The sequence below is a fragment of the Prionailurus bengalensis genome, chromosome D4 (genome assembly GCF_016509475.1).
Source record: "Prionailurus bengalensis isolate Pbe53 chromosome D4, Fcat_Pben_1.1_paternal_pri, whole genome shotgun sequence".
NCBI classification, from domain to species: Eukaryota; Metazoa; Chordata; class Mammalia; order Carnivora; family Felidae; genus Prionailurus; species Prionailurus bengalensis.
The window spans coordinates 43,569,926-43,596,412 of NC_057359.1; the positions used below are offsets into that span (position 1 = coordinate 43,569,926).

The window sequence follows — 26,487 nt, forward strand, 5'->3', positions numbered from 1 at the left end:
AACCTTCTTGCAGTGCTCCAGCCTGAACTGATCTCTCCAGCTGACCTCCTGAGGCATCTACTCCAGACCAGGGTTGGGCAAACTTTTTCTGTAAAGGACCAGATAGGAAGGAAGTACTTTATGCATTGAGAGCCATAAGACGCCTATCGCAAGGACTCAACTCTGAGGTGTAAACAGCCATAGACCGTAAGAAACAAATGAGTGTAGCTGTGGTCCAATAAAAGTTGATTTCCAAGTATCCAGACCATAGCTGAATAGTCAACCCCTGCTCTAGACCACTGATAGGACACTGAGCTTTCCACATTTTCTATTATTAAAGGTATTTCTCATTTGTGTCCGGTCTCCCAACTAGATTCTAGGTCCTGGGGAGAAAAGAGACTGTCTAAATAGTCTCAGGTGATTTAAAACAGTGTTAGGTAGGGGCACCTGGGTGGCTCAGTTAAGCGTCTGACTTTGGCTCAGGTCATGATCTCATGGTATGTGGGTTTGAGCCCCGCTTCGGGCTCTGTGCTGACAGTTCAGAGCCTAGAGCCTGCTTTGGATTCTGTGTCTCCCTCTCTCTCTGCTCCTCCCTCATTCATGCTCTGCCTCTATCTCTCAAAAATAAATAAAAGTTAAAAAAAAAATTTTTTAAAACAGGGTTAGGTAGCAGGGCCTTGGCTGAGAAAGCCTCTTGAGTCATTTCCATCTCATTTCTATTACAATTATAACTTTATCATCTGTCCCACATACTTCCACCCTCGCCCCACCCTGTACACTTCCTGATTATTCTGGTACAGACTGGATCGAGCACTTCCTGCACCCCATTATGAGGCAATTCACACAGCAACAGTCAGTGAGTACCCTTGGCCACATCTGTTGGGAAACCACTTTTCATATGATTGTTTGGAAAACTAAGATCATCACTGTTTCCTCTCTAAAGATAGTTATGGGAACAGCAAGTTCTGATGGCCAAAAGTTAGGTAAAAAAATTAATCCACAATGGGGGACCGCCCCATCAGAAATTACAGACATGGCAAACAAAAGTGATGCAAAGAAAAAAATAGGAGAGGGCTAGCATACTTAATGAGGAGAAGGATAGAAGAGGAATTTATCCTGACCCTTTTTGAAGAGACATGAGTTGGCATCTGTTTCCTCATTTATATGGAAAGCCTGAGGTTTTATGTCACAAGGAAAATGCTTTTGATTTCCTATAGCTTTGCCCACAAAAAGAATATGCTTTGCTATTAAGAAGAAAGGTCAGCATTTGTGGTTGTTATGGCACATGCTTATGCACTTTTGTCTTTTCTTTTTAATAAAATCCAAAGTAGAGAATAGAGACCCCATAGGGACTGCAGGAAGCTCTGTAGCACATATACTATAAAACTGAATCAGTATTTCAGAGGGCATTTATGAGGAAGCCACAGGAAGGAGCACTGTGGTTCTTTAGATTGGAGTGAACATCCATAAATTTAAAAAGACACCAGAGCATAAGTGACACTTAAAATAGTTGGACACAGAAAGCGAGGCAGTAAATCTCCCTGCCTGGCCACTGTTCCAAGCCACAGCAAGCATCCAGGCACGAGCTTATTTTAAGACTCCAATAGTCAGGAAATGGGGACCTTGAGAAACTTACACTTGCCCCTGCCCTTTCCTGGCACAAGGACACAGTTCGCAGACCCATCTGCCCTCCCCGCCATGTTTAACAGGAATGACGTGAATGAGTCGGATGTCCCAGAAATAGACTGGTATTGAAAGTCCATCAGTGGGAAAATGAGGAACTCTCCACTTTACCTAATAAATCCTTCCTCAACCCCGAACTGGCTTATGAAAATACTGACTCTGGTTCCATGCCTTCCTGCATCTATGTGGTCTAGAGGCAGTTTTACATCGTGCCCAGAGGCAGATGGTGGAAGGGAAGACAGGATCATGAACCTAAGGCCCCCTGCCTTGGTTCCCATCCTACCTTGTACAGTGAAGAGCACAGGGGTAGTGCCTCAGTTAGAAGACCTGTTACCAAATCCTCAGTTATAAATAATTGTCTTAGTCCATTCAGGCTACTATAACAAATGCTACAGAATGGCAGAAATTTACTTCTCAGTTCTGGAAACAGGAAGGCAAGAATCATGGTGCCTGCGTGGTCATATTCTGGTGAAAACCCTCTTCCTGGTTCATAGCCAGCACCTTCCTGGTGTGTTCTCACAAAGTGGAAGGGGCTAGGGATGGATCTCCATAGTCTCTTTCATAAGAACACTGACCTTTCCATGAGACTGCCACCCTTATGATTTATACACTCCCAAAGGTCCTCTGTCCTAATACCATCACACTGAGCATTAGGATTTCAGCACATGAATTAGGGAGGGGGGACACTAACATTCAGAACATAGCAATAATGCCCATCTTGCAGAATTAATTATGATAAAGGTTAAGTGAAATCATATCATATGCAACCTGCCCAGTTTAATCTTGGTACAAAGTGGATACTAACGTATGTTAATTTCTTGCCTCTATCCTTTGCTTCCCTTTGAATCTATGAACCAAGAAGTCCGTTCTCTTCTTCACTGTGGCCTGGCACAAGTTCTTCCTTATAGGATCAGAGTTTGTTGCCATTTTGAGCGTACATCACTAGCTAAAAATCATTCAGGGTTCATTCTATGCCAGATGCTGGGTTGGAACAGACAAGCACAATGTAGGCCCCCTGACATCCAGAAACTTCTTATCTAGTTAGAACATATCAACACAGAAGGAATGATAAGAAAGCAGAAGTTGACAAGGAGAAAGAACAAAAAGCACTGAATGGTTGCTCTGTGAATTTGAAATAAAAGACCAAGGTTTCAGTTCTCTTTTGAAAGTTCTATTCCCATCTATCCACCTCAGTCCCATGCTCTGTGTTGGGGCCCTTCACATGCACATTGGAGTTTGCACAGCACAGTGGTTAGGAGTGCAGACTTGGTCAGAATGCCTGGCTCGGCTGCATGGTAACAGCTGTATGACCCTGAGCAAGTTCTGGAAGTTCTCTCTGCCTTTGACTGTAAAATGGAGGTAATAACTGCATATACCTCCAGGGCTTTTGAAAGGAGTAAATGAGGTAATACGTATAAAGTGCTTACAATGGTGCTTTGGCACACAGTAAATGCTCAGCTAATGCTAGTCATTAGTATCTTGGCAGTACATGCTCTTGCCCCAGCCCTCCTCTTCTTGAAGTGGGAGAACCAAGAAACTTAAGAATGCCCTGGGGATACTGTATTATATACCTGAAAGTTGCTAAGAGAGGAAATCTTAACCGGTCTTCCACAAAACAGAAATGGTAATTATGTGAGGTGATGGAGGGGTTAGCTATGGTGGTAATCATTTTGCAATAAACAAGGGTGTCAAATCAACACGTGTTGTACAACTTAAACAATGTTATATGTCAATTATATCTCAATAAAGCTGGAAAAGGTGGGGGAGTGGGGGAGAATGCCCTTAGGGGCCAAGTCCTGAAGGCAGAGATAACCTACCTTTCCACTAACTTACCCATTTTATGCTGTTCATTTTTCCTTTATGTATTTACTAGCTAATTTATATATTTACTAATTTAACATACTTTTTGGTCAGGTTCCCTCAGGCAATTTCAGCCTATCTCAGATAAATTAAGCAAGAAAAAGAGAAGGGCTTTTGCCCACTACTGAAGCAAAAGGATGAAAAGGGTGTGAACTTTGGAATAGGACTTGAACAATGGTTAAGTCACATAACCTTTATGGGCCTTCCTTTCTCATGAGTAAAATGGGTTGATAACCCATCTCTGAGGACCAATTTGAGAGTCAAATGAAATTAAATATGTAAAAAAGTTTTGTAAACTCTAAAGTGCTCTATGAGCCCTGATCCTGAGGCTAGAGGTAAGGATGGAGGTAAAGGTGGGATTTCTAGAACCCCAAAGAGAAGACAGAATCTCAGGGATTCTGGACTATTTGTGAAGACCCTAGCTTCCAGCCGAGAGCAGTTTCCTTGCCTGTTTCTCTTTGCTACGTACTGGAACGTAGATTGCATTGTTGTTTTTTTAACCCTTGGGAGACTGTTGCTGATAAAATATAGAGGACGCAAAGCACCCGAGCTGACTTCATGGAGAAGTGGGACCTGAGCAGCACCAGGACTTACGGGATTAGACAGGCCAAGAAAGGGACACAGGTGTGAGTTAGTCATCCCTCATGAGAGACAGGGAGTAGTATAAAGCAGAAGACACAGTCCTATTCTACATCTATGGGCTTGGCCCATGGAGTACAGATGCCTGGACTCACCTGTTGTTTTGTGAGACAGAATGGAATGGAATGGAATCAAAACTCAGCCAGGATCTTGTCTCATATCAGTCACCTGTTGCCACTTGTAGGAGGTTGCAATCTTTTATCTTTTTGTGTGTTATGCCTGCTGTGTTAAGGAAAAGTTGGGAAAGCAGAGTTTGGAAAATATTAGGGAAATCAAGTTTGTTTAACCTCTTACCAGAATTAGCTTCAGTTTCTTTTATGAAGCAGAATTATCACCCGGCTTCTGCTTTGTAGTACCTTTTTCTCTCCTGAATAAGAAGTCATTCCCAACACACACACATACTCCTTAACTTCTTGTTACCCATGGATATTGGCCTTAACACTAAAATTTGAGGGCTTCCTTTGACTTTAAGGCTCTTAGAGCTTTAAACAAAAAAAAAGCAGCCCATTTAATTGTTCTTTGCTCTTGAAAGGAAAACAAAAAAGAGGAAGGTAGTTTTCTTGAGAGCATCAGTTTTAATGTCCTCTTTTATGTCAAAAAAGTACTTTCTAGATACATAAGAAACTGGGAACACTGGTGCCCTGTGAGGAGAGGAACCATGTAGCTGGGGAAAGGTGAGGGGGAAATGAGAGGGAGAATTTCAACATTCCATTTAGTTACCCTTTAAATTTTGAATCATATGAAGTATTTCGAAGTATATGTATTAACTAGTCAAGAATAAATGAATAAAATCTGGGCTGGAAACCTAGCACAATTCCACAAATATTTCATACACCTCCACTCTATGCCAAGAATTCCACATCTTGGGGCCCTGGGTGGCTCAGTCATTTGAGTGCCTCTTGATTTTGGCTCAGGTCATGATCTCACAGTTTTTGGGATCAAGCCCCACGTCAAGCTTCACACTGACAGCACGGAGCCTGCTTGGGATTCTCTCTTTCCCTCTCTCTCTGCCCCTCCCCCACTCACACTCTTCCTCTGTTTCTCTCTCCCTCTCTCAAATAAAAAAAAAAAGAATTCCACATCTTGATCATCACTCAGCTTATGCTCTAGGTCTCCCATTCTATGGGTACACAGGACAAACAACTTGAGAAAACATCCTCCATTTGCTGGTAGAAAGGAGAGCAAGGCAGTGAGTCAGAATCACATTTCAGCTCCCTTAAAATCCTAATGAGGTTACACACTGGTATAGTTGGGTTCTGGTTTTGTTTCAGTGTTCTCATGGGTCGTCTGAGAGAGAAATTTTGCCAGGATATCCCCATGCTAGGAGCACACGTAGCATTCCTAAATATAGAAGAGGATTTGCACCATCTCTGAAAACCTACTCAGCTGTAAAGAATTTTGTTGACCATTTGCTGTTCCCTATCCACTACAGCCTGTCAGAGCAAATCTTAGAAAGTAGGTTCAGTCCAAAGGGAAGAAATGATGACAATAATAATTGTACTCTTATTCTAGAAACATAACCTAGTAAGACGTCTGTATCTGTTTAAAAGTCTAAACTCTCTTTCATCATTCACCTTTACTACTTTATCTCTGAAAGGTACGTAGAAAGACAGGTTTCATTCCAAAAACATCATTCTGTCAAGAACGTTTTTATGTGAAAATCCATTATGATTATGGAATTCTCCATTTCTCTGCGGGCAGTGCCAGCTCAGAAATAATGAGCTCCCTGTGTCTTTTGTTGCCAGGAGATAAGACCAAAAATTCATTCAAGGCCCTTTCTGGAGCATGGCAGGGACCGTCGTATCTAATGTGTGACTCTTTGAAATGGTATCAACAGAGAGAAGCCGGCACAAGCTTGTCTGTTGTCCTGCCAGCTTCCTGAGCCCAGGAGAAGAATTTAGGCCCAGAAGAAAATGACCACAGTGTTCCTATATGAACAATAAAGACTGCACCCCCTCTTAATTATTTTCCTTGTAATCCTGCTATTCTCAACTTTAATGAACTTTTGCGGTATCTCAGATCCTTGCTCAAAGCCATGCTTCAGGGAGTGACTCGTCACAGTTAGCTCTGAATGTAAGTCAGGAACATAGAGAGGGCCTTGAGATTTGGGGGAAGATTCTTCTTCTAAGCACACTGAAATCATTCATAAAATGGTGGAGTTAGAAAATATGATACAAAGTGAAATTGGAGGTAAAAATAAAACAAAACTTTTGTTTAGAAGTCTTTATAAACTTTTAACTATAAGCTTTTTATATTCAGTAAAGCAAAAAACACATCCCATTCCATGACTTTTGAAGGATTTTCCCTCCTTTCTCCACCCAGATTGTCCTCTGAAAATGTCTATTTATCCATTAAACACTACAGACAAAACCTGTAACATAATAACTTTGTTTTACTCAAATGCTGCTATTTTTCCTCAAATCTTTAAAAGTACTTAAAATCTGATGAAACGTATGAGAAATGAAGCTCCAACAACCCCATGTTCTCAACCGTCAGCAATTTTACTGCTTTGGGTGCTGGTGTTTATCAATCCCCCAGCCCTCTAAATCCTAAGGCCTTGGCAGATAGAGAAGGTTTTTCTCCCACACCTGTTGTTCTATTTCTTGATTTGGTATAATAATTGCTTTTTTCATTACCATACTGTTATTTTGACATAATCTCCATTTCACAAAAAAGTTGGAAGTATAACATAAAGAATTTTTTCTACCTGGTTCGAATGAGTTGACAGCACAATACCCCATCACCCAGTGTACATTTCCTTCACGTTGTGGCAGTTGTCCCAATAATGTCCTTAACAGCAAAAGAATCTGTCCCGAATCCCATGCTGCATTTAGTTTTCATGTCTCTTAAGTCTTCTTCAATCTGGAACAGCTCCTCAGGCTCCCTTGACTTTCATGACCTTAACCATTTTGAAGATTATGGGACTGTTATTTTAAAATATGTTCCTCAATTTGGATTTGTCTCAGGTTTCCTCATGATTAGATTCAAGTTATGCATCTCTGGCAGAAACATCACAGAAGTGATGCTGAACTCTTCCCATTACACCCGATCACATGATCATGATTGCCATTGTACCACTACGGTTCATGTTAATTCCAATCACTTGTTTAAGGTGGTATCTGCCAGGCTTTTTCATTCTAAAGTTTCCCTTTTTGCCCTTGTAATATGTATTTTGTGAAGAGATGCTTTGAGACTGTGTTAAATATTCTGTTCCTCATTTAACGCTCAATTGATCATTTACTTATGTATATCTGCATGGACTCACAGATTCCTGTCTTATTGAATGGGCTATAATCTATTGCTAACCTGTTTTACTTTTATGCAAGAAATTTCTCAGATTCAGTCATTTAGAGCCTCTTTAAGGTGACTCCTGTACCCTTTGATATGTCCATATGAATCTTCGATAATTTCTTACTCTCTGTCTCATCTTGAAATTTACCTGCTCTAGCCTTGGAGAATTGATATTTAGAAACCCAGATCTCTGACCCAGGTCTGTTCATTGCTTTTGGAGTAGCACTGCTCTCAGTCCTTCTCAGTGCAGAGAAATGAAAACTGTCTACCTGTCTGTCTATCTATCTATACATATACACATATACACACGTGCAAACACATTTGTTTTATTTCTATGTCTGTATATTGGGATTCATGAGTCCTTCCTTACATCTCCAACTATTGTCCAACACCACAGTATTTATTCTGTTTTTTACCCTTTCAATATTTGCAATTATCTGTCTCCCACTACCCTTAGTATATATACTTATTTAATCAAACCCTCTCAATATAATCTATCACCACTGTCTCTACCCCCGACAATTGTGGTCTTTATCCCACTCAGGGTCTGACACCCCTCACCAAGCCATCACCACAATCCTCAGGTAGATGCCCTCTTCACCCTGCTCAGGCCTAGTGCCCCACTCTGGTCTACCATGACTTCCCACCTCCTCCCTATGAATGCTGCTGCATTCTTTGGCTTCACCTGGTGGCTTTTAGACTTAATTGTTTAAGAGGGGAAAACGGAAAGAAATGGCTGGTGTAAGAATTTCTGAACAGAAACCAAATTGCTTCCAGGCTTGAAAGCTAGAGGGTAAAGCAGGTAGAGAACAAAAGGGGGCTCTGGACAGTACCTCGTCTTTGTATTCTGTGTTGCAGGAAGGATCTGCTTGGCCAGATCACTGGTGACCACCCTCTAAGCCAGGCACTTTTTATAACATCAAGTCTTATGTAGCCAGGGAGTACTAGCATGTTTTATGTTTCTGGATTTGAATAAGAGAATGCTATCATTGGTACCTTTTCCAGCCCTGCTCTCTAAGTCTAATTTTTTTATTTATTTTTTTTTTTTAGAAGCTCTTATCCTGGGGACCATGAGCTTTAAGAGGCTGTAAGCTCCCTAGCATATGTGCAAACCTACTTTTCTCTAATAAAACTTTCTTCAGATTCTCAAAGATATCCATGACCCAGCAACACTAACGACTTGCTATACATTAAAAGCTCAAAAACAGATTCAATCTTACTAGTAAATAAATGCAAATAATAATTAGACAATATTAATTAAATATGAGGAGATTGGCAAAGATGAAAAACATTTACAAAATCTGATTAGTTTCCTATTGCTGCTATAACAAATTTCCCCAAATTTAGTGGCTTAAAACAACATAAATTTATTCTTTTATGGTTGTAGAGGCCAGAAGTCTGAAATGAGTCTTATTTGGCTAAAATCAAGATCAGCCAGGCTGTGTTCCTTCTGGAGTCTCTATAGGAAAATCCATTTCTTTACCTATTCCAGCACCTAGAAGTTACTTACATCCTTTGGCCCTCTTCCATCTGCAAGGCCAACATCTAGCAACTTCTTCACATCTCTCTCTGACTTTGGCCCACTTCCTTTCCCATTATAAGGACTCTTATGATTACATTGTGCCCACCTGAATAATCCAGGATAATTTTCCCTTTCACGATCCTTTCAAGATCCTTTCTTAATCACATCTGCAAAGCCTCTTTTGCCATGCAAGGTAACATATTCATAGGTTTCAGGGATTAGGATGTGATTATCCTTGGAAGATCATTATTCTGCCCACCAACCACAATATCCAATAATCATTTGGCATTTACTGTCATCCATTGTTGCCCAAGGCATAAATTAGTATAACATTTCTGGAGGCAATATATTTTTAAATGATGCTTATTGATCCAGCAATGCTACCTCAGTAATGTAACCTAAGAGATATCTGGATGCAAAGATTATATATACTAAGAAAGTTATTATACCTTAGTTTATATTCATGGAAAATTGGAAACAATGTAATTATGTATAGAGAATTGATTAAACAAAAGTTCTGATGCATTCACACATAGAATCTTAAGCAGCAATTTAAAAGAAAGACGTAGACCTATATTCATTGATGAGACTGAGATTTATCAACCTATTCAGTGATATATGTGCACATGTATGATTAGAAGAAACAACATTCATACGATTAGGATTGTTTTATTCTTTTTTTTTTTTAATATTTATTTATTTATTTTAGAGAGAGAGCACAAGCGTGGGATGGGCAGAGAGAGGGAGAGAGAAAATCCCAAGCAGGTTCCTTGCTGTTAGCATGGAGCCTGACCCGGGGTTCAGTCTCACAAACTGTGAGATCATGACCTAAGCTGAAATCAAGGGTCAGGTGTTTAACCAACCGAGCCATCCAGGCGCCCCAGGATTATTTTATTCTTATATTTATCTGAACTTCTAACCTATAATGAACATGCACTGGATTTTCTTTAAAACAATTAATTGAGCCTGTTACATAGCAAAGAAGGTATTGAATTCATCTTTCTTTTCTTGTGAAAATGGCAGTTGTCTGTAGAGGTAAAAATACATCCTGCACAGACATTTAGTGGTTTTACTACACTGTGTGGTTCTTAGCATACAGAAACTCTAATGATCTCATACGCTAGACCAGAGTTTGCCCTTCGGCCAAGTCTAGGCTACCACCTATTTGTAATTAAGGTTTTAGTTGGGCACAGCTATGCCCATTTAATTCCCTTTTCATTTACTTATTGTCTGTGGCTGCTTTCAAGTTATAGTGGCAGAGTTGAGTAGTTGTGACAGAGACCATATGGACCACAAAGTCCAAAATATGTATTGTGCGGCCTTTAAAAAAAAAAAATTGCCCACTCTCGCTCTAGACTTTCTTATCAACAATGACAAAAAAATCTTTCTACTGCTTAGTTTTTAAGAAATTATTTTGACGAAGAGATAGCAATGTGTGAGCACCTTATTGTAAACACTTCTCTTTCAGTCCAACCCTGCAAAATCACAATCCAAAAATGCATTTTAGGAGAAAAAAAAGTCTCCTTACTATAGGAAGACTTATTTCTTTCCCTATTTCCTGGTATTTCCCAGCTTTAGTCTTTAGAAAGCTCTAGGAGCCAAACAGTAGTGGAATGCTAATTGCACCTTTTAACGTGGAGTGTAGGTATCGGGTGAGGTTACTGAATAACAGGCATTACCTATCCCCATGGTACGTGTTTTTGCTCTCCCCAAACCTGGATCTTTAGCCTTTCATATCTCTACTGTCCTTGGAATGCCTTTGAGAAGCTCAGTGGGAACATTAGTTCTCACTTCCATCAGTTGTATAGAGATTAGGCAAATAGCCCTGTTTCCTCTCCCATTCTAGACCCTCTACTTTCACCTGATGTGAGTGCTTGGAGAATAGGAAAGCCCATAAAGAATGAATTCAATCAATAAGTTCTCTGTTCCCAGCAAAGCATCATGCCCTCTGCCTCACTCAGGGCTACTTTGCCTAGAATCCCAAGTTCCCTAAGGAGACTGCATTGGTTTTAGGGTCTCTAAGTCCAGGTGATTCTTTCCAAGGTCAGATTTGCCCCGAGGGTCTGAACTTACCACCTCAACCTTAAATCACCAGGGAGCACACTAAACGTTCCAAGGGAGTCTCTGCACTGTAGAGGACCAAGGCAGATCTGAGAACCAAACACAACGAGGATTAGAATCCAAAACAAATCAGTATCAGAAATGTATGTTGCGAGACAAAGAGCAGGCATTTGGACAGCCACTCTCTGCTCTTTAGATCCGTGTCCCATTGCCGTGATGGCTTTTTCAGTCAGGGTTGTAGGTTTCTGACCTCCTCTTCATAGGACACCTCTATTTCTGGGCCCTTCACAAACTACACACTCTTCCGGCTTGGCTGCCAAAGGCCAGACATCACCTGCCAGAACATATTATGACACCAGCAGAGTTAGCCAGCAGCATTCTTGCAAACACTCACCACCAAATCCCTCCCATCTCTCTCCTTTCTCCCTCCACATGGCTCGCATCCCTGCTTCAGCCCGCCTGCTTAACCCTCCCCTTATTCACCTCAGTCACATTGTTTATTATTTTCTTTACTTTGTTGAGGAGTTTCTGGAGTCTCAAGACCCAGGAGGCTTATGTGGGAATAATAAATTCAGGCAAGGTCTTCATGCTCCCCCAGCAGCCCCACCCCTACCACTCACCCTGGAAATGCTCCCCCAGCAGCCCCACCCCTACCGCTCACCCTGGAATCCCTCGTCAGCAGTTACTCCTTCCTGTGACTTGCTGCTGAACTCTGTGGTGTGCCCCAGTCAGGCCTCTGAGGATACCTGCTATGAATATTAGCCATTCTTCACATCCACTGCTGTTCTGTGGCTTTGGTTCAGCAGAGGAGAACTGAAATGGGGTGTGTACGGGGCTGTGAGCGAAGGCTCTTTTCTTGCATGTGTGGGTTTTTATTTATTTTGCAAAGACTCTGGCCCATAAGCGAGCCAAACCTAGGCTGAGTTCATGAAGGCATGTTGGCTCTGAGCTGCTGCTGGCTTTTGTTTTTTTCCCCAGCCTAATCTGGATGTTTTCTAGCTGGCCTCTCCGTTGGCTGGCGTGAGGGGGTGAGGACGGCTATATTCTGCAAGGGAAGAGAATATTCATAGAGTCTGAAACCATCATTTCTCACAGCAGTAGCACCTAGATTATTACAGAGGACTTCTTGAAAGCCCTGAAATATTGTCCCCATTTGGGCCAAATGTGAAATAGCAGTCTCATTCCTTACACAATCTAGACTTGGTGGCTGTAACCTTTAAACACACACAGAGAGGGGGGTTCAGACTTGGGACCCTCCTCAAAAGTATGGTATGGCCCAAGCAAGATCCACATTCTGGGCTTCATTAAAAGGCCATCTCATCAGTGGACTGAAACTCCCTTCCTCTGCTCCAGACAGCCTCCAGCCAGGCCTCCTCTGGGGTCACCCCAGTCTTTCCTCCTGCAGGCCTGGTAGCACCTGCCAGCAGCCTGAGGGTAGAGTCAACCAGGGACTTATAAACCCAGAAATTTGAAACTTTAAAAAAAATGCTGATGTGTTTTTAAAGGTGCGTTTCATGCCAAGAGCCTGCTGGCAGAGAAGGACACATGGGAACTCTGTGTATTATCCACTTTAGATAGTTTCAATCCCCGTCAACACTAATGTGAATTTAAAGAAATTGGACCAGTTTCCAAACCCCCACCCCCAGGTAGCCCAGTCAACCCTGGATAAGCACGTTGTTCAGCAGTGCCAAACTCTAACTTAGACAATGCAATTATATTTTCATAGCTGAGACTCTGTACGTATGGACATCATAAATGGCAATCACCTTCCTTACCTGTAAGAGAATAATCAGATCCTAAGGTACTGGCTGAGGGCAGTAGCCAAGCAATAACCAAACCATTTTGGAGAAGGCAAGGCTTTAATCAAGTCATAAATCTGGACGGAGCTACTTTTCATGCTGAGAAATATATCAAGTTCTTGTACCAGATGCCCAAGAGCATGGAGACATTAGCATACCCCCTGCCAGTGGAAACCCAAAGCCTGCCCTAGGGGTAAAAAGACATTTGGGGAATGGAAAATGGGCTTGTATAGTTCCTTTTCTTCCAGGAATGTTTTAAAGTTAGTTTTCTTTGGGCAAATGTACATGGGAATAGTCTTGGCCTGCTTATTCGACCAGCTTATTGGGAGGTCCCAAAAATCGGAGTGAAAATTAAAGTTGTGTGTCTTCCCCCACAGCCTTCTGGGGTCCAGCTGACAAATGGGGAGTAAGGAACTGAGTTTTTTCCGATATGAATTAATCATGTCTTTCAGCCTACTGCCTGGTGCCAGTTCCCACCCATTCTATGCTGCTTTAGAGACCATCTCTCAAACTCCAGGGAACACCAAACCTGAAAGGAGCAGCCAGAAAATGTGGCGAGGCAGCCTCTCTGCTCTCGTCCGTCACCCCACGGCCTTAGAGTGAGGCCAGTGCGCACCGTATACCACGCGCAGCATGGAGATCCCTCCATAAATTTAAATGGCTGAGCATTTTCCAGTTTTGTAAAATTAAATTAAGGAAAGGACTCCCAGACTGACTCCACCAAGTGCCAAGTTTCATCCCAGCACACATCATTTTTATAGTAAGTTTTAACTCCGTGAAAAATACAGGATTATAATGGAAATGCTGACAGGCCCAGAGCCAGCTCATGAAGTAATAATGCCACGTCTTTAATATTTTTACACAGCACGTCCTAATCTGCCACAGCTTTCTTTGCCTTTAGATAGTGGTTAAATAAATGAAACCCTCCAGAGCACTACTTTTTTCTCTTCCTCTTTTAGACTGTGTCTTCCATTTTCAAACCAATGTTCCTTCTGGGCCTCTTTCGATCTATTTACAGTTTTTGTTCTATACAATTGGTTTATCAAGCTCAGATGCCTTTTTCTGAACTATTTGGCTGCCGAGGGAGGAGAGATGGAAGAATTTGCACCCTGAACTCTTGCCTTCTTCTCATGAAGGCTAAGAGCTCATGGAATTCAACTCTGGATATGTGTCTCCCTCAGGTGATGAGCAGCTGACAAATGCCCGAGTTGGCTTCATCCATCCTACAAGGAAGCCCATAAATCGAGCTGCTTGCCTCTCTCTCAGCCGATCAGAAATCCTACTGGTTTTCAGCCCTTCAATTCAATGAAAATATCCACTAAGTAATGACCATCATGAGTTCAGAGCTTCGTTCTAGACAGGTGCCTCAAAGGCAGTCCTATCTCCCCATCTTTAAGGTAAACCAGCATCTTCCAAAGGGTGCAAGGAAGTGGAAGCCAGGGCCACCAGGCCTCCCAGTTTTCTTCCCCCATGTTTTCCTCGTCTGTTGAATCAACCTGTTTCCCTGAGTGGGGCTACTTTAGTTGCAGAAACCAATGTGAAATAGACAAAGATGAAGAAAGTCAGTGAGGTCAATTTGACTTAATCAGGGATGTCAACTAGTGGCAGGTTACAGCTAAACGGACTCCCAGAGGATGCAATTTCATATTTAATCTGATTTTCTTACTGTGCACCTCTCCCTCATTCTAAACTTTTATCACTCTCCAGTTAATGTATTTAAAAAAAAAAAATAGTAGGTGAAACTAGGAGGAAAAACCCTCACACATGTATGAATCACACCTGGCTTTGGCTCAATTTAGAGCCACAGTAGACCTAGGAATGGAGGCCTAAAGGCAATATTTTCTTTCACTGGTTGAAAAGGATTGATAGAGAGAGGCTTTCTGCTGCCAGAACTCTCATTAGCTAGGCAGGCTTCCCAAGCACTGCTTCCTCCTCAGACACCTAACCAACTCAAGACCTGTAATAACGGAGGTCTGAGGAAAGAGAGCACTGTCATTCCCTGCTGATTGACTGTTTCCTGGCGTAGGCGTTGCAGTCGGGAGGACAGAAATGGTCAGCGTTCATGTGTCCAGGAGGGAAACAGAAAAGGAGATGCTAGCCCCTGCATGAAACATTGTCAACATCCTCACTGAATCAGAGGGGGCAGGGGAGTGGTTCATTACGTGGTCTCTCTGGAGGTGTGGAACACGTTAGCCCCTGATTTTGGTGTCCTTGTGAAATGGCACACAGAGAGATTGCTCACCTTCAAAAAATGATTGATACCTCTTTTACTTTAGCAAATGAGAAATGTCCGTGACAGAAAGGAACCCCTGTTACAAGCCAGGTTTTCTCATTAGCAGTGAAACATGGATAATTATTCACTGGGAACATACACTGTGGGAATTCATGTTAGATTTCTTATTTTGACTATTGCGGTGGGCAAACCTCAGAGACCACTGTGTACGCATAGAGACATGCACATAAATATGTACATAAAAGCACAGAGGCCTGCATCACACGTGTTCTGGGGAGGATACCACTTCTGGATACAAAGTAAGTCTTTAAAGAGAATGAGAAAAGCATTGAAAGACAGATTAGTGATGGAAAAGGCAGATGGCCAGAAATTTTGTTCATTGGCTTTAGTTATAATTAGTTTATTTTGGTCTTGACTTTCCCTTTACCTTTGAAAGCAGACTTCCCTAATACCATTTTCAATGCATGGTGAGTAGTCACACTTACTAGAAGTATGTTCTCTCTGGTCACTATACAGATGTGAATGAAAACACAATAACCTATATAGCAGGACACTGGCCCTGTAAAGGAAAGAATATTTAGGACTGTCATAGTTAGGATATGCATTCAACAACCTATAACAAAGAGCCAAAATCACAGTCAGCAGGACAGGAGTGTATTTCTATCTCACTTGGCAGTCCAGAGGAAGGCACTCCAAAGATGGTCTGACAACCTACCATGTCATCTAGGGACCCAGACCAAAAAAAAAAAATTTACACTCCTATCACTGGGACATCCAACACCTGGGCCAAGATGATCCACTCCACATACATGAAGGATAGAGGAAGGGGGAACAAGAGCAAGCCCTTTTCTTTTAAAGACATGTCCCAGGCAGTGTATACATCACTTTCCCCCTCATTTCACTGAAGGCAATCGTATGTCCTATACCTTATTGCAAAGGGGGATGGGAAATGTCTCCCTCACTGAAATTCAGGGGTTCTTTTACTCCAAGGAAAGGACAGTTATGATAGGATCACTAGCACTTTCTGCCATACAGAGCAACTGAACCAAAGTTGTGGGAATCAAGGGTGATAGAAGTACAAATGAAAGTGACCTCTGACTTCAACAGGGCTAAATGAACGAAGGTGAACCTATGAGCAGGAATTTGTAAGTTGGGCAGGTTATAAAGCGTTTGAGGAAAGATCTGAAAGTAGCAGGCTGGAACAGTAAATTTTTTTAATGTGTTAAACCCTTACAGAAAAAACATAGAATGAGCAGAATATGTGAAAAGCAACTCTTTGGGGGGCACCTGGGTGACTCAGTCAGTTGAGCGTCAGACTTCAGCTCGGGTCATGATCTCACAGTTCGTGGGTTCAAGCCCTGCGTCAGGCTCTGTGCTGACAGCTCGGAGCCTGAAGCCTGCTTCGGATTCAGTGTCTCCCTCCCTCTCTGCCCCTCCCCCGCTTGTGCTCTGTCTCTCTCTGTCTCTCAAAAATAAATTAAAAAAAAGAAAAAAAGAAAAAAAGAAAAGCAACTCTGGACGCTGAGTTGCTCATGATGATCGATGATTTAGACAACAGAAATATGTTTTTTTTTTCCTTTTTATTATGGGTAATTTTGCATATATGCAAAGTAAACAACACTCATCACCCAGCATCAATAAACATGCTGCCATTTCTGTTTCACTTGTACTTCTACCTCTCCCCCCCAATTAATTATTCTTTAAGTGAAATATACATACATTAAAATGCTCAAATCTTAACCATACATTTTTGACATTTATATTTTTGACAGTTACACATGTCTAACTATATCCTTGTCTGACATATGTTTTTGAGCATGTGATATTTTTTTTCAGTTTTCTTTCTCTCTTTGCTTCACTCTGGCAATTATCCGTTCCTGCATCGTCAATTTCACAAATTTTTTTCTCTAGGATTTAAATTGTATCTAGTGAATTCTTCATTTCATAAGATGTATGTTTCATTTCTAGAAGTTCATTTGATTCTTTTTATACCTTCTATTCTTATCTGCATGTTTTCCTTTAAATACTTAACATATTTTTAACATTCTACTTTAATATCCTTGTCTGGTAATTCTATAATCCCTATAATTTCTAGATTTGTTTCCACTGACTGAATTTGTCTTGGTTATGGATCAGATGTCCTGCTTCTAGACTTATCAGTTAACATTTGGTTGAGTGCTGGATGGTGTAAATTTTGTGTAAGTAGGTATCTGAATTTTATTGTCTTCTAGAGATTGTTGGATTTTCTTCTGTTAAACAGTTATTCAATGTTTAATTTTGACTTTCTTTTTAATTTAAGCATTATTAAGGCACCTCTAGAGTAGTCTTTATTGTCGCCCCTTCTAGGGTTTCTGTTGAATACTCCAGATGATCAACAAGGATATTCCAATCTGGCTGGTCAGAATTTCAAGGTCTCCCAGCCCTATTTGAGGTTTGGGAACTATTAGACTCACAACTCCTTAGTTGCTCTTTGCTCAGCCTTATAGAGTTATGCATTATATCTTTAATTGAGCAGATTGTCAGGATGAATTTATGCAGATTTCTGGAGCTCTTTTTCTATGTAGCACTCTCACCTCCAAAATTCTCAACAACATCTAGCTGCCTGAGCCTCTTTGAACTGTATTCTTTATCTCATCAATTCATTCAGACTGCTGTGCTCTCCTTGGGATAGTCCTCTGTTATGGGTTGAATTATGTACCCCCAAATGATATTGAAATTCCAAACCTTCTGTACCTATAAGCCTGTAAATGTGACCTTATTTAGAAATAAGGTCTTTGAAGATGATGAAGTTAAGATGAGGTCATTAGAGTGGGTTCTAATCTAATATGACTTACAAAAAGGGGAAATTTAGACACAGAGACACTCAAGAGAAAACTCCATGTGAACATGAAAGCATGGAGTGATGCATCTATAAGCCAAGGAACACCAAAGACTGCCAGCAAACCACAAGAAGCTAGAAGAGAGGGGTAAAACAGATTATTCCTCACAGCCATCAGAAGGAACTAACACTGTTGACACTTTGATCTCAGACTTCTAGGCTCCAAAACTGTGAGACAATAAATTTCCATTTTTTAAGTCACCCAGTTGGTGGTACCTTGTTATGGCAGCCTTAGAAAGCTAGTATACTCTTTAAGGCTTTAAGTTTACTGACTCATTCCATCTCCAACTTTCTGTTGGAGCCCATCTGATGAATTTCTTATTTCATTTTTTATACATTTCAGCTCTGAAATTTATCTTTATAGTTTCTACTTCTCCACTGAGATACTTTATTCATTTATTATGAGTGTATTTTCCTTTAAGTCTTTTAACATATTTATAATAGTTGCTTAAAATCATTGTCCACTCACTGAAACATTTGCATCTCACAATTCATGCAATCCTGAGAGAAGTTGCTGTTTGGGTATGGGTCACATTTCTTCTTGTCTAATAGTTTTTATTATATACTGAGCATTATAAATGGTATATTGTAGAGACCCTGGATTCTGTTATGTTCCCCAGAAGAGTGTTCATCTGTCTTCCTTGCAGTGAACACCAAGTGAATTTTCTACTCTGTTCTTTCAGCTTCTAGCTGCTGTTCTTTTGCTGGGTCCCCTGGGGTTTGTATACTAAGAATTTGGGCAGGATTTATGTAGATTTTGAGGTTTATCCCCACTGTGACTCTTCCAGGATTTTTCCCTTAACTTTTCAGCTGTTCTAACAACCCCCAGACTCTGTCTTCTGACATGTCAAGCCACCTCTCTGAGCCACATGAGCTTTGAGGAATTTGCTCAGGTAGCAGGCTACAAGCTGGCAAATCACACTTGTTGCAATTCCTGAATTTCTAGGATAGATTACCCTCCTGTTTCTGTCACTGCTTTTGGTTACTCTTCATTGCTTTCAAAGAGTTGTTTAATGGGGGTTGTCGTGGTTATTGTTTAGATTTTATGATTGCTATTTGCAGGAAGGTTAGTCCAACCAAGTTATTCACCATTACTGGAAGCTAGAATCCCCAGTCAAGTTGTTCGAAGAGTTTTCTGGCCGAGATCTACTCTGTTCTTGTTTTGCTACATTTGAAACATTCCCATTCACCCTCTTTAGTTTTTCATCTTCTTAATAACCCAGATGTTGGTCTGCTTCTAAAGATTGAAGACCCAGAGGTAAATTTTCTCTTAAATTCAATACATGGGTGTGCATAGCATTGAATAGGATATTTTGATCATACACTTTTATTTCTGATTCTATTAACTTGGAAGTTTGATCATTCAAACATGAGTGAGGATGAATTTACCTATTGCCTGAGCAGGGAGTGGAGCGATTGTGGGGAAAATGTTTGTTTATTCGGTTATTTTTGTAAACAAATGAAGCCATTCATTCATTACACAAATTCTTACTAATCACTTATTTTCTAACAACTAGTTTCTGTAATCTCTCTCCTCTCTGGATTTCCATGATATCACATAGTCTCAATTTTTGTCCTCTCACACCATTTCTTCTCAGACTTCTTTAATACCGCCTCGTTAGTCTTCAGTCACTGAATGCTAGAATTCTCCCACTGTTTTGTCCTGAGGCTTGATCTCTTTTCATTGAAGACTTTCTCCACACACATGTATGAAATTGGTTCCCCAAATTTGTAGCAAATATCAGACTTCCATTTTTATCTCCATCATCTTGATGGATTTTTCTGTACTCTGGTTCCATCACAACCTTTAAATGCTTAAAACTAAACTTGTGCTTAAAACTAAACTCATCCATCTCCAGGGGTGGAGATAAGCAATAGCTTCTCTTCCTGACTTACCTTAACCAACTAAGCCACCCAGGCACCCCTGTTTACCTTAATCCTCAATAACTTTCATATGTAACATCTCTTCCATGAGCTTTTCATTGGCATAGTTCAGTATCACTACACAATGATCTAAGCCATATAGATTGAATACTCTATTTTACCCTTGGTACTTGGCTATTGGGGAGCAGGAAGAAGAGGGTGAGGATGCTGAGTTTGAAATGATGTTGGGAAATCTAGGTACCTTAAAAGGACCTTAAAGGTTATCTAATTCAGTGGTTATTAATTGTGGAATCTTCTTATGCAGAAGCCCAATATATTCGTTTATTATTGAAATGGAAATAGAATCCCCAGAGCCCTACCTTATGCTGATTTCCTCTCAAAGGCCCCTCCCCAGGTACCTCTGCAGCCCCTTAGGGACCCAGGAAACTATCAATTATAAAACCGTTGACTCAGTCAAAACTCTCATTTACAGATTAGAAAAATGAAACCAGAGAACCCTATTGAAATTTAAGCTTCTAATTGAGAGTCATGAATCTGCGTCAGTGCATTTGAGAGTGACAAAATTGCTTTTCTTTTTAAAACTTTCTACAAAACTGATTTGTATCCTGATAGGTTTCAGAATGAGAGGCATTACTAGGGAGACAGCTGCTCCATACAGCTGTCTTCGCTGCTGCTACTCATGAGTCTTTCTCAAGTTGTAAGAACTTCATGTCATGGCAGCCCTGATGCCTGCCCTTAGAAGGAACTCTGCCCCATCTCATCCGCACTGGGAGCACTAGGCTGGAAGGCCCTGGGAGCATGTCCAAGACTCAAGACACAGATGGGCCAAGAGAGATGTCCTGGCTGCTCACTCTGGCCCCCGATTCCAAGAAGGAGGGAAGATTATAAATGTAAATTGTTATGCAAATGGACCTCCTATTTAGCTGACTAGGATTCCTGGCTCCCAGAGAAGTAACTTCATCAGCCATAGAAAACAGCCTGAGGCTACTACTGCTCCTTTTTCTGCTTAAAAACTCTCTCAGAAAATCAATCCTAATGGAGTTGGAAAATGAAGATTAGGCTAAATATGAGAGATTTCCTTGCCAAATATCTCATGTTTCCTCAGGAATAGCAAAGTTCTTACTTATCAACTTAGAATATAGTCAGCCTCACCAGGGCTCTGTCCCCACTGACCAAACATAATGATTCCTGGAACCAGCGTCTTAACCATGTATGACACCTTTTTTTTTCCCCCTTCAAAGCAGATGTGATTGAGACATATATTGGCCTGTTTAGGCAAGTCTGAAAAGCTATACTGGTTTCAAGCTTCACTTTTTAAATCATGCTATTTGACTAAGTAAATGTACAGTATTCCTGCCTTTTATTAGAAAATGAAATCAGCATCTAACTCCAGACTACAGTTGGGACTGAAGAGAGTTCGGTACTGCTGCTCCCAGGAGATCCCCAGTAGACTGATTTCTATACACCTCTCCCCAAGGCCATTTTTACCTCCATTTTATAACAGGAGTATAATGTCAGTACCACAGACTTCATAAAATATTAGATGCCTAGATGCCACCGGGAGCGTGCAGGGAACTTGCTCCTCCTAAGTATCTGAATAAGAAGACATAGGTGATCAGCACACAGGCAGAAACTTTGCCCTATCCCAAGCTTTGGATTTATAAGTTAGGAGAAATTTGGAACTCCCTTCCCCCTAAGTGTATCAGTTAGCTATCACCACATTAAAAAATAATAATAATAATAATAAGATTCAATGGCTTAAAATAGCAGTCATTTATTTTTACTGATCTTACTTACTTCAGCTGAACTAAACTGAGTTTGGCTGGGGAGACTTGGCTGTTCTCCACATTTCTCTCAACCTCCTCTTGGGATCATCAGGCCAGTCGAGGCATGTTCTTCTACTGGTGATAGCAAAGGCACATGAGCACAAGCAAAAACACACAGTCTCTTGAGGTTTAGGTTTGGAACTGGTATACCAGCACATCTGCCTCATTTCCTTTATTGTGGTAAAATATTCATAACATAAAATTGACTATTTTAAACATTTTTAAGTGTTTAGTGGCATTAATTACATTCACATCATTGTGCAACCATCATGCTTTCCATCTCCAGAACTTTTTCATCATCTCAAACTGAAACTCTGTACCCATTAAAAAACAAGTCCCTATGCTCCCCTTCCTCTAGCCCCTGGCAATCACTATTCTAATTTCTGCTTCCATGAATTTGACTACACTAGGTGCCTCACATAAGTGGAATCATAGAATATTTGTCCTTTTGTGTCTGGCTTCTTTCATTAATGTGTTCATGGTTCATCCAGGTTGTCACACATGTCAGAATTTCTTTCCTTTTTAAGGCTGAATAATATTCTATCATACATACATGTCATACTTCATTCATCTACTCATCCATTGATGGACATTTGTGATGCTTTCACCTTTTGGCTATTGTGAATAATGCCGCTATAAACATTAGTGTACAAATAGCTATTCAAGTCCTGGTTTTCTATTCCTTTGGTTATATATATCCAGAAGTGGAATTTCTGGAGCATATGGTTAATTCTACATCTAATTTTTTGAGGAACCTCCATACTATGTCCCACAGTGGCTGCATCAGTTTACATTCCCACCAGAAATACACAAGGATTCTACTTTCCCCACATCTTCCTCAACACTGGTATTTCCATTTTTTTTTTTAATAATGATCCTACTGGATGTGATGTGTAGCTCATTGTGGTTTTGATTTGCATTCTGTAACAATTAGTGATATTGAGCATCTGTTCATGTGCTTATTGGCCATTTTAAAATCTTTGGAGAAATGTCTATTTAGGTCTTTTGCCCATATTTTTTTTTTTAGTTTGACTGTTTATATTGTTGAGTTGTAGGAATTCTTTATATATTCTGGACATTAATCCCTTATCAAATCCACGATTTGCAAATATTTTCTCCCATTCTGTGGGTCGCCTATTCACTCTGGTGACAGTGTCCTTTAACACACAAAAACTTTCAATTTTAATGATGTCCAGCTTATTTTTTTCTTTTGTTAACTGTGTAGTATCATATCCGAGAAATCATTGCCAAATGCCATATCATGAGACTCTTGCCTGTGTTTTAAGAGTTTTATACTTTTAAGTTAATTTTTTATATGGTATAAAGTAAATACACAACTTCATTTTTTGCAAGTGGATGTCTTGTTTTCCCAGCACCATGAAATGGTCCTGGCATCCATGTTGGAAATCATTTGACCACATAAGCAAGAGTTTATTTTAGGACTCTCTATTTTGTTCTGTTGGTCTATAATGTACATCTTTTTTACCAGTACTATACCGTTTCAATTACTGTAGCTTTCTACTAAGTTTTGAAATCAGGAAGTGTGAAAACCCCAAGTTTGTTCTTCTTTTTCAAGATTGTCTTGGCTATTCAGTATCTGTTGAGATTCCATATAAACTTTAGGATGGATTTTTATATCTGTGCAAAAAAAAAAAAAAGTCATTGAGATGTTGATAGGGATTGCACTGAATCTGTAGTTCACTTGGGGTTATTGACATCTTCACAATATTAAGTTTTCTAACCATGAACATAGCATCCTATTTATGTTTTAATTTTTTAGCAACATTTTGTTGTTTTCAGTGTACATGTTTTTCATCTCCTTGGTTAAATTTATTATTAAGTATTTTATTCTTTTTGATATTATAAATGGAATTGTTTTCTTAATTTCTCTTTCAGATTGTTCATTGTTAGTGTAACATCTGACTCATTTTATTGGCCAAAGTAGTCACATAGCCAAACCCCAAATCAGGAGGTGGGGAAGTACATGTAACCCACCCATCATGGAAGGCCACTGCAAAGTTACATGGCAAAGTGAGTCAATACAGGGAGGAATGAAGAACTGGGTTCTGTAACAGTGGTATCCCATCCTGAACTTCATACAGTCAATTACAGCGTTATTTTTCCAGGGCTCTTTTTCAAAGTGTGTGTGTATATGTATATATGTATATATGTATATATGTATATATGTATATATGTATATATGTATATATGAAATTAGGGCATTAGGAGACAAAAGGAATGAGCAGACAAAGGAAAGAGATAACAGGGAGGCTAAGTAATTTGCTGGTGTGCAGCTATACAAGTGTCAGATAGAAAGGAAAGAACACAAGGCAAGGAATCAGAAAGGCTGCCACTTAATCGTGGGAAAGTATCTTAACATCGTTGGGCCTCAGTTTCCTCCTCTGGTATGTAGGCTAGATCATCTCTAAGGACCTTCCCTGTGTTAGCTTTGCCTCCTAGTATAAATTCTAATAGTGTTGACCCCGGAATAGAAAAGAAGACAACATTGGAAAATTCCTTCTCTTACAGATCCATAGGTGGCGATTGCAGGTGGCCATTCTCTTGTCTCACAGATCTCATCATTTTCTGCCTTACATCTCAGTTTTATTAGTGTGCTTTGTTTCTTATTCAATACCAGCTAGGATCTCCTTGCAAGAAGGAAGATAACCATACTGTCTTATCTATCCCCAGAACAGTAGGCGCAAAATCGTTACTTCTGTAACTAAATTGAGGGAAAACTGCCAGCATCTTTAATTTTGACTGGTTTACCATGTGTTTTAAGCTTCTAAATAAATTTTCTGTGGAAGCTGAGTTGTTGAGGACACAACAGCAAATTCAGCGAGTACTCTGAATTTAAAGAAAATTAGGTTTTTCTCACAGCAGCAATCAGTTTACTTTAATAATTCTATGCTACAAAAGCTTGAGTAGACATAATATCTAAGCTTAATATTTTGGAATTTTAATGTATCAAAGTATGTTTAATGACTATGTAGATAATTAGAATATCATACATGTCCAAATGCAGGCTTGGTAAGAGCTGTTAGAAGGCCAAGGTTCTTGACTGATAGAAAAATGAAATTGGTGTTTACAATTGCTTTCCTAGAGTCTGTTAAAAAATTTTGGCTTGAAAATCACATAAAGAGTAAAATGGTAGCAGATACTAGACTTTTACCAATTAAATTGATTACTAACTGTTACTATGTAGCATCTTTTCCAACTCACTACATTTGAAGAAGTGATTTCTTCCAGTAGAAAATCAGTGTAGGAACTAATTAACTTGAAAATTTTTTCAATGAGTGAATATTAACTGCTTCATTTTTTAAAGGTTAATTACAAGGACATAGAAATAAGCAGTTTGTATTCTCTGAGAATTTTTACTTAATTGAATGAATAATAGTCACCTTCCCAGAATTCCAGAGAATAAAAATATCTATTTGCTTGGAAATAGCAAGCAAAAGAAAAATGCCACCGGTAAGGGGGCTACACTGCATGTATGGCTTCTAGAGCCACAGAGACACTAAAAGAACTTGTCAGGAATATGTCCCTCTTGGCTTTATTAATGGCTTCTCTCTCTTCTCTTCTCCTTCTAGGCTGTCCCATCAAAGGTCATCCTACCCCAAATATCACCTGGTTCCATGGTGGTCAGCCAGTTGCCACTGTCCCAGGACTGACACATCATATATTGGCAGCTGGACAGATTCTCCAGGTTGCAAATCTTAGTGGCGGGTCCCAAGGGGAATTCAGCTGCCTTGCACAAAATGAGGCAGGAATGCTTGTGCAAAAAGCCTCTTTGGTGATCCAAGGTAAGAAACCCTTCAGGCTTTGGGTGCTGGGCTTATTGTTTGAACAAGAAAGTTGACCTGAGAATCTAATTATCTAATAGAACTAAATTATTTCTGATCTCCAGTGGTTCCTAGAGCATGAAAGTCAAAGCTGAATCATGTTTCCATACAATGAGGCCCTTCAGAAGAGCTACTAGGCTCCGTCCCAGCAGAATCTGGAAAAGTCAGTGCTGCTTTCATAAATGGGCCCTTCTGCCTCACAATGTTAGTGCTGCTGTGGACCAAAGAAACACCATGATATATCAGAGTCAAAAAAAAAAGTTTCATTTATGCTTGTTTAGTAAGAAACACACACAGACACACACACGTGTGCATGCAAACACACATGTGCAAGTTTTCTCTGTAGGTTTTGTTAAAAAATAACCTCTTGATCAGAACTGCGTGGTTATTGCCTCCTCTCCTGGAGATTCAAGCCAGTGCCAGTACCTGCTTATCGTCTGAAAGAGTCTTAAACTGCAGTCACGTGCTAAGTGTTTTGCAGGCACCTTTCTTGTGGCCCCATCAAAGACAGACTGGATGGCTCATGCATTAATCTTCCAGGAACACAGGCGGGTCAGAAAGCCCTTGGGAGGGGCTTGGCATTAGCTGCACCAAGAAAGCGTTGTGAATGAGCCCAAAACAGTGAGAAATAAACCCAAAGTGGGCCATGTTAAATAGAAAGTAAGTGAGGCTTTCAAGTTTCCCGTAGGCTAGTTCTAACCTGTGGCCTGTGTGTGATTATTTTAAGGGAAAGCAAAATTCTTTTGCATGCATTCTAAAATGGAGTATTCTGTGGGAAGGGACAGAATTTTGTGCCAGTGTAGCACATGAGGAGGGAGATTTTTCTGAGCAAATGGGTTTTCCCCTTAAACATCCTCCCCTGCCATTTGGCTTTCAAGACAGGAAAGTAAATGTTCCATTTTCTTGCCAACCAGCCATTCTCTGCTGAAAACCAGAAGCCAGTGCCTATCTGCAAGATTTGTAATATACGACCTTGCAAATAAGCACTCC

General features: G+C 40.3%; 1 protein-coding gene across 6 annotated transcripts in view; it reads left to right on the plus strand.

Annotated features, from left to right (window-relative positions):
* ADAMTSL1 (ADAMTS like 1) overlaps positions 1–26,487 on the plus strand; it is an 890,060-nt gene that overhangs the window by 829,377 nt on the left and 34,196 nt on the right. For all 6 annotated transcript variants that reach the window (XM_043567319.1, XM_043567318.1, XM_043567320.1 and 3 more), the window contains one exon: positions 25,246–25,458. In XM_043567319.1, the coding sequence (XP_043423254.1) occupies positions 25,246–25,458 (213 nt within the window). The remainder of the gene's footprint in view (positions 1–25,245; positions 25,459–26,487) is intronic.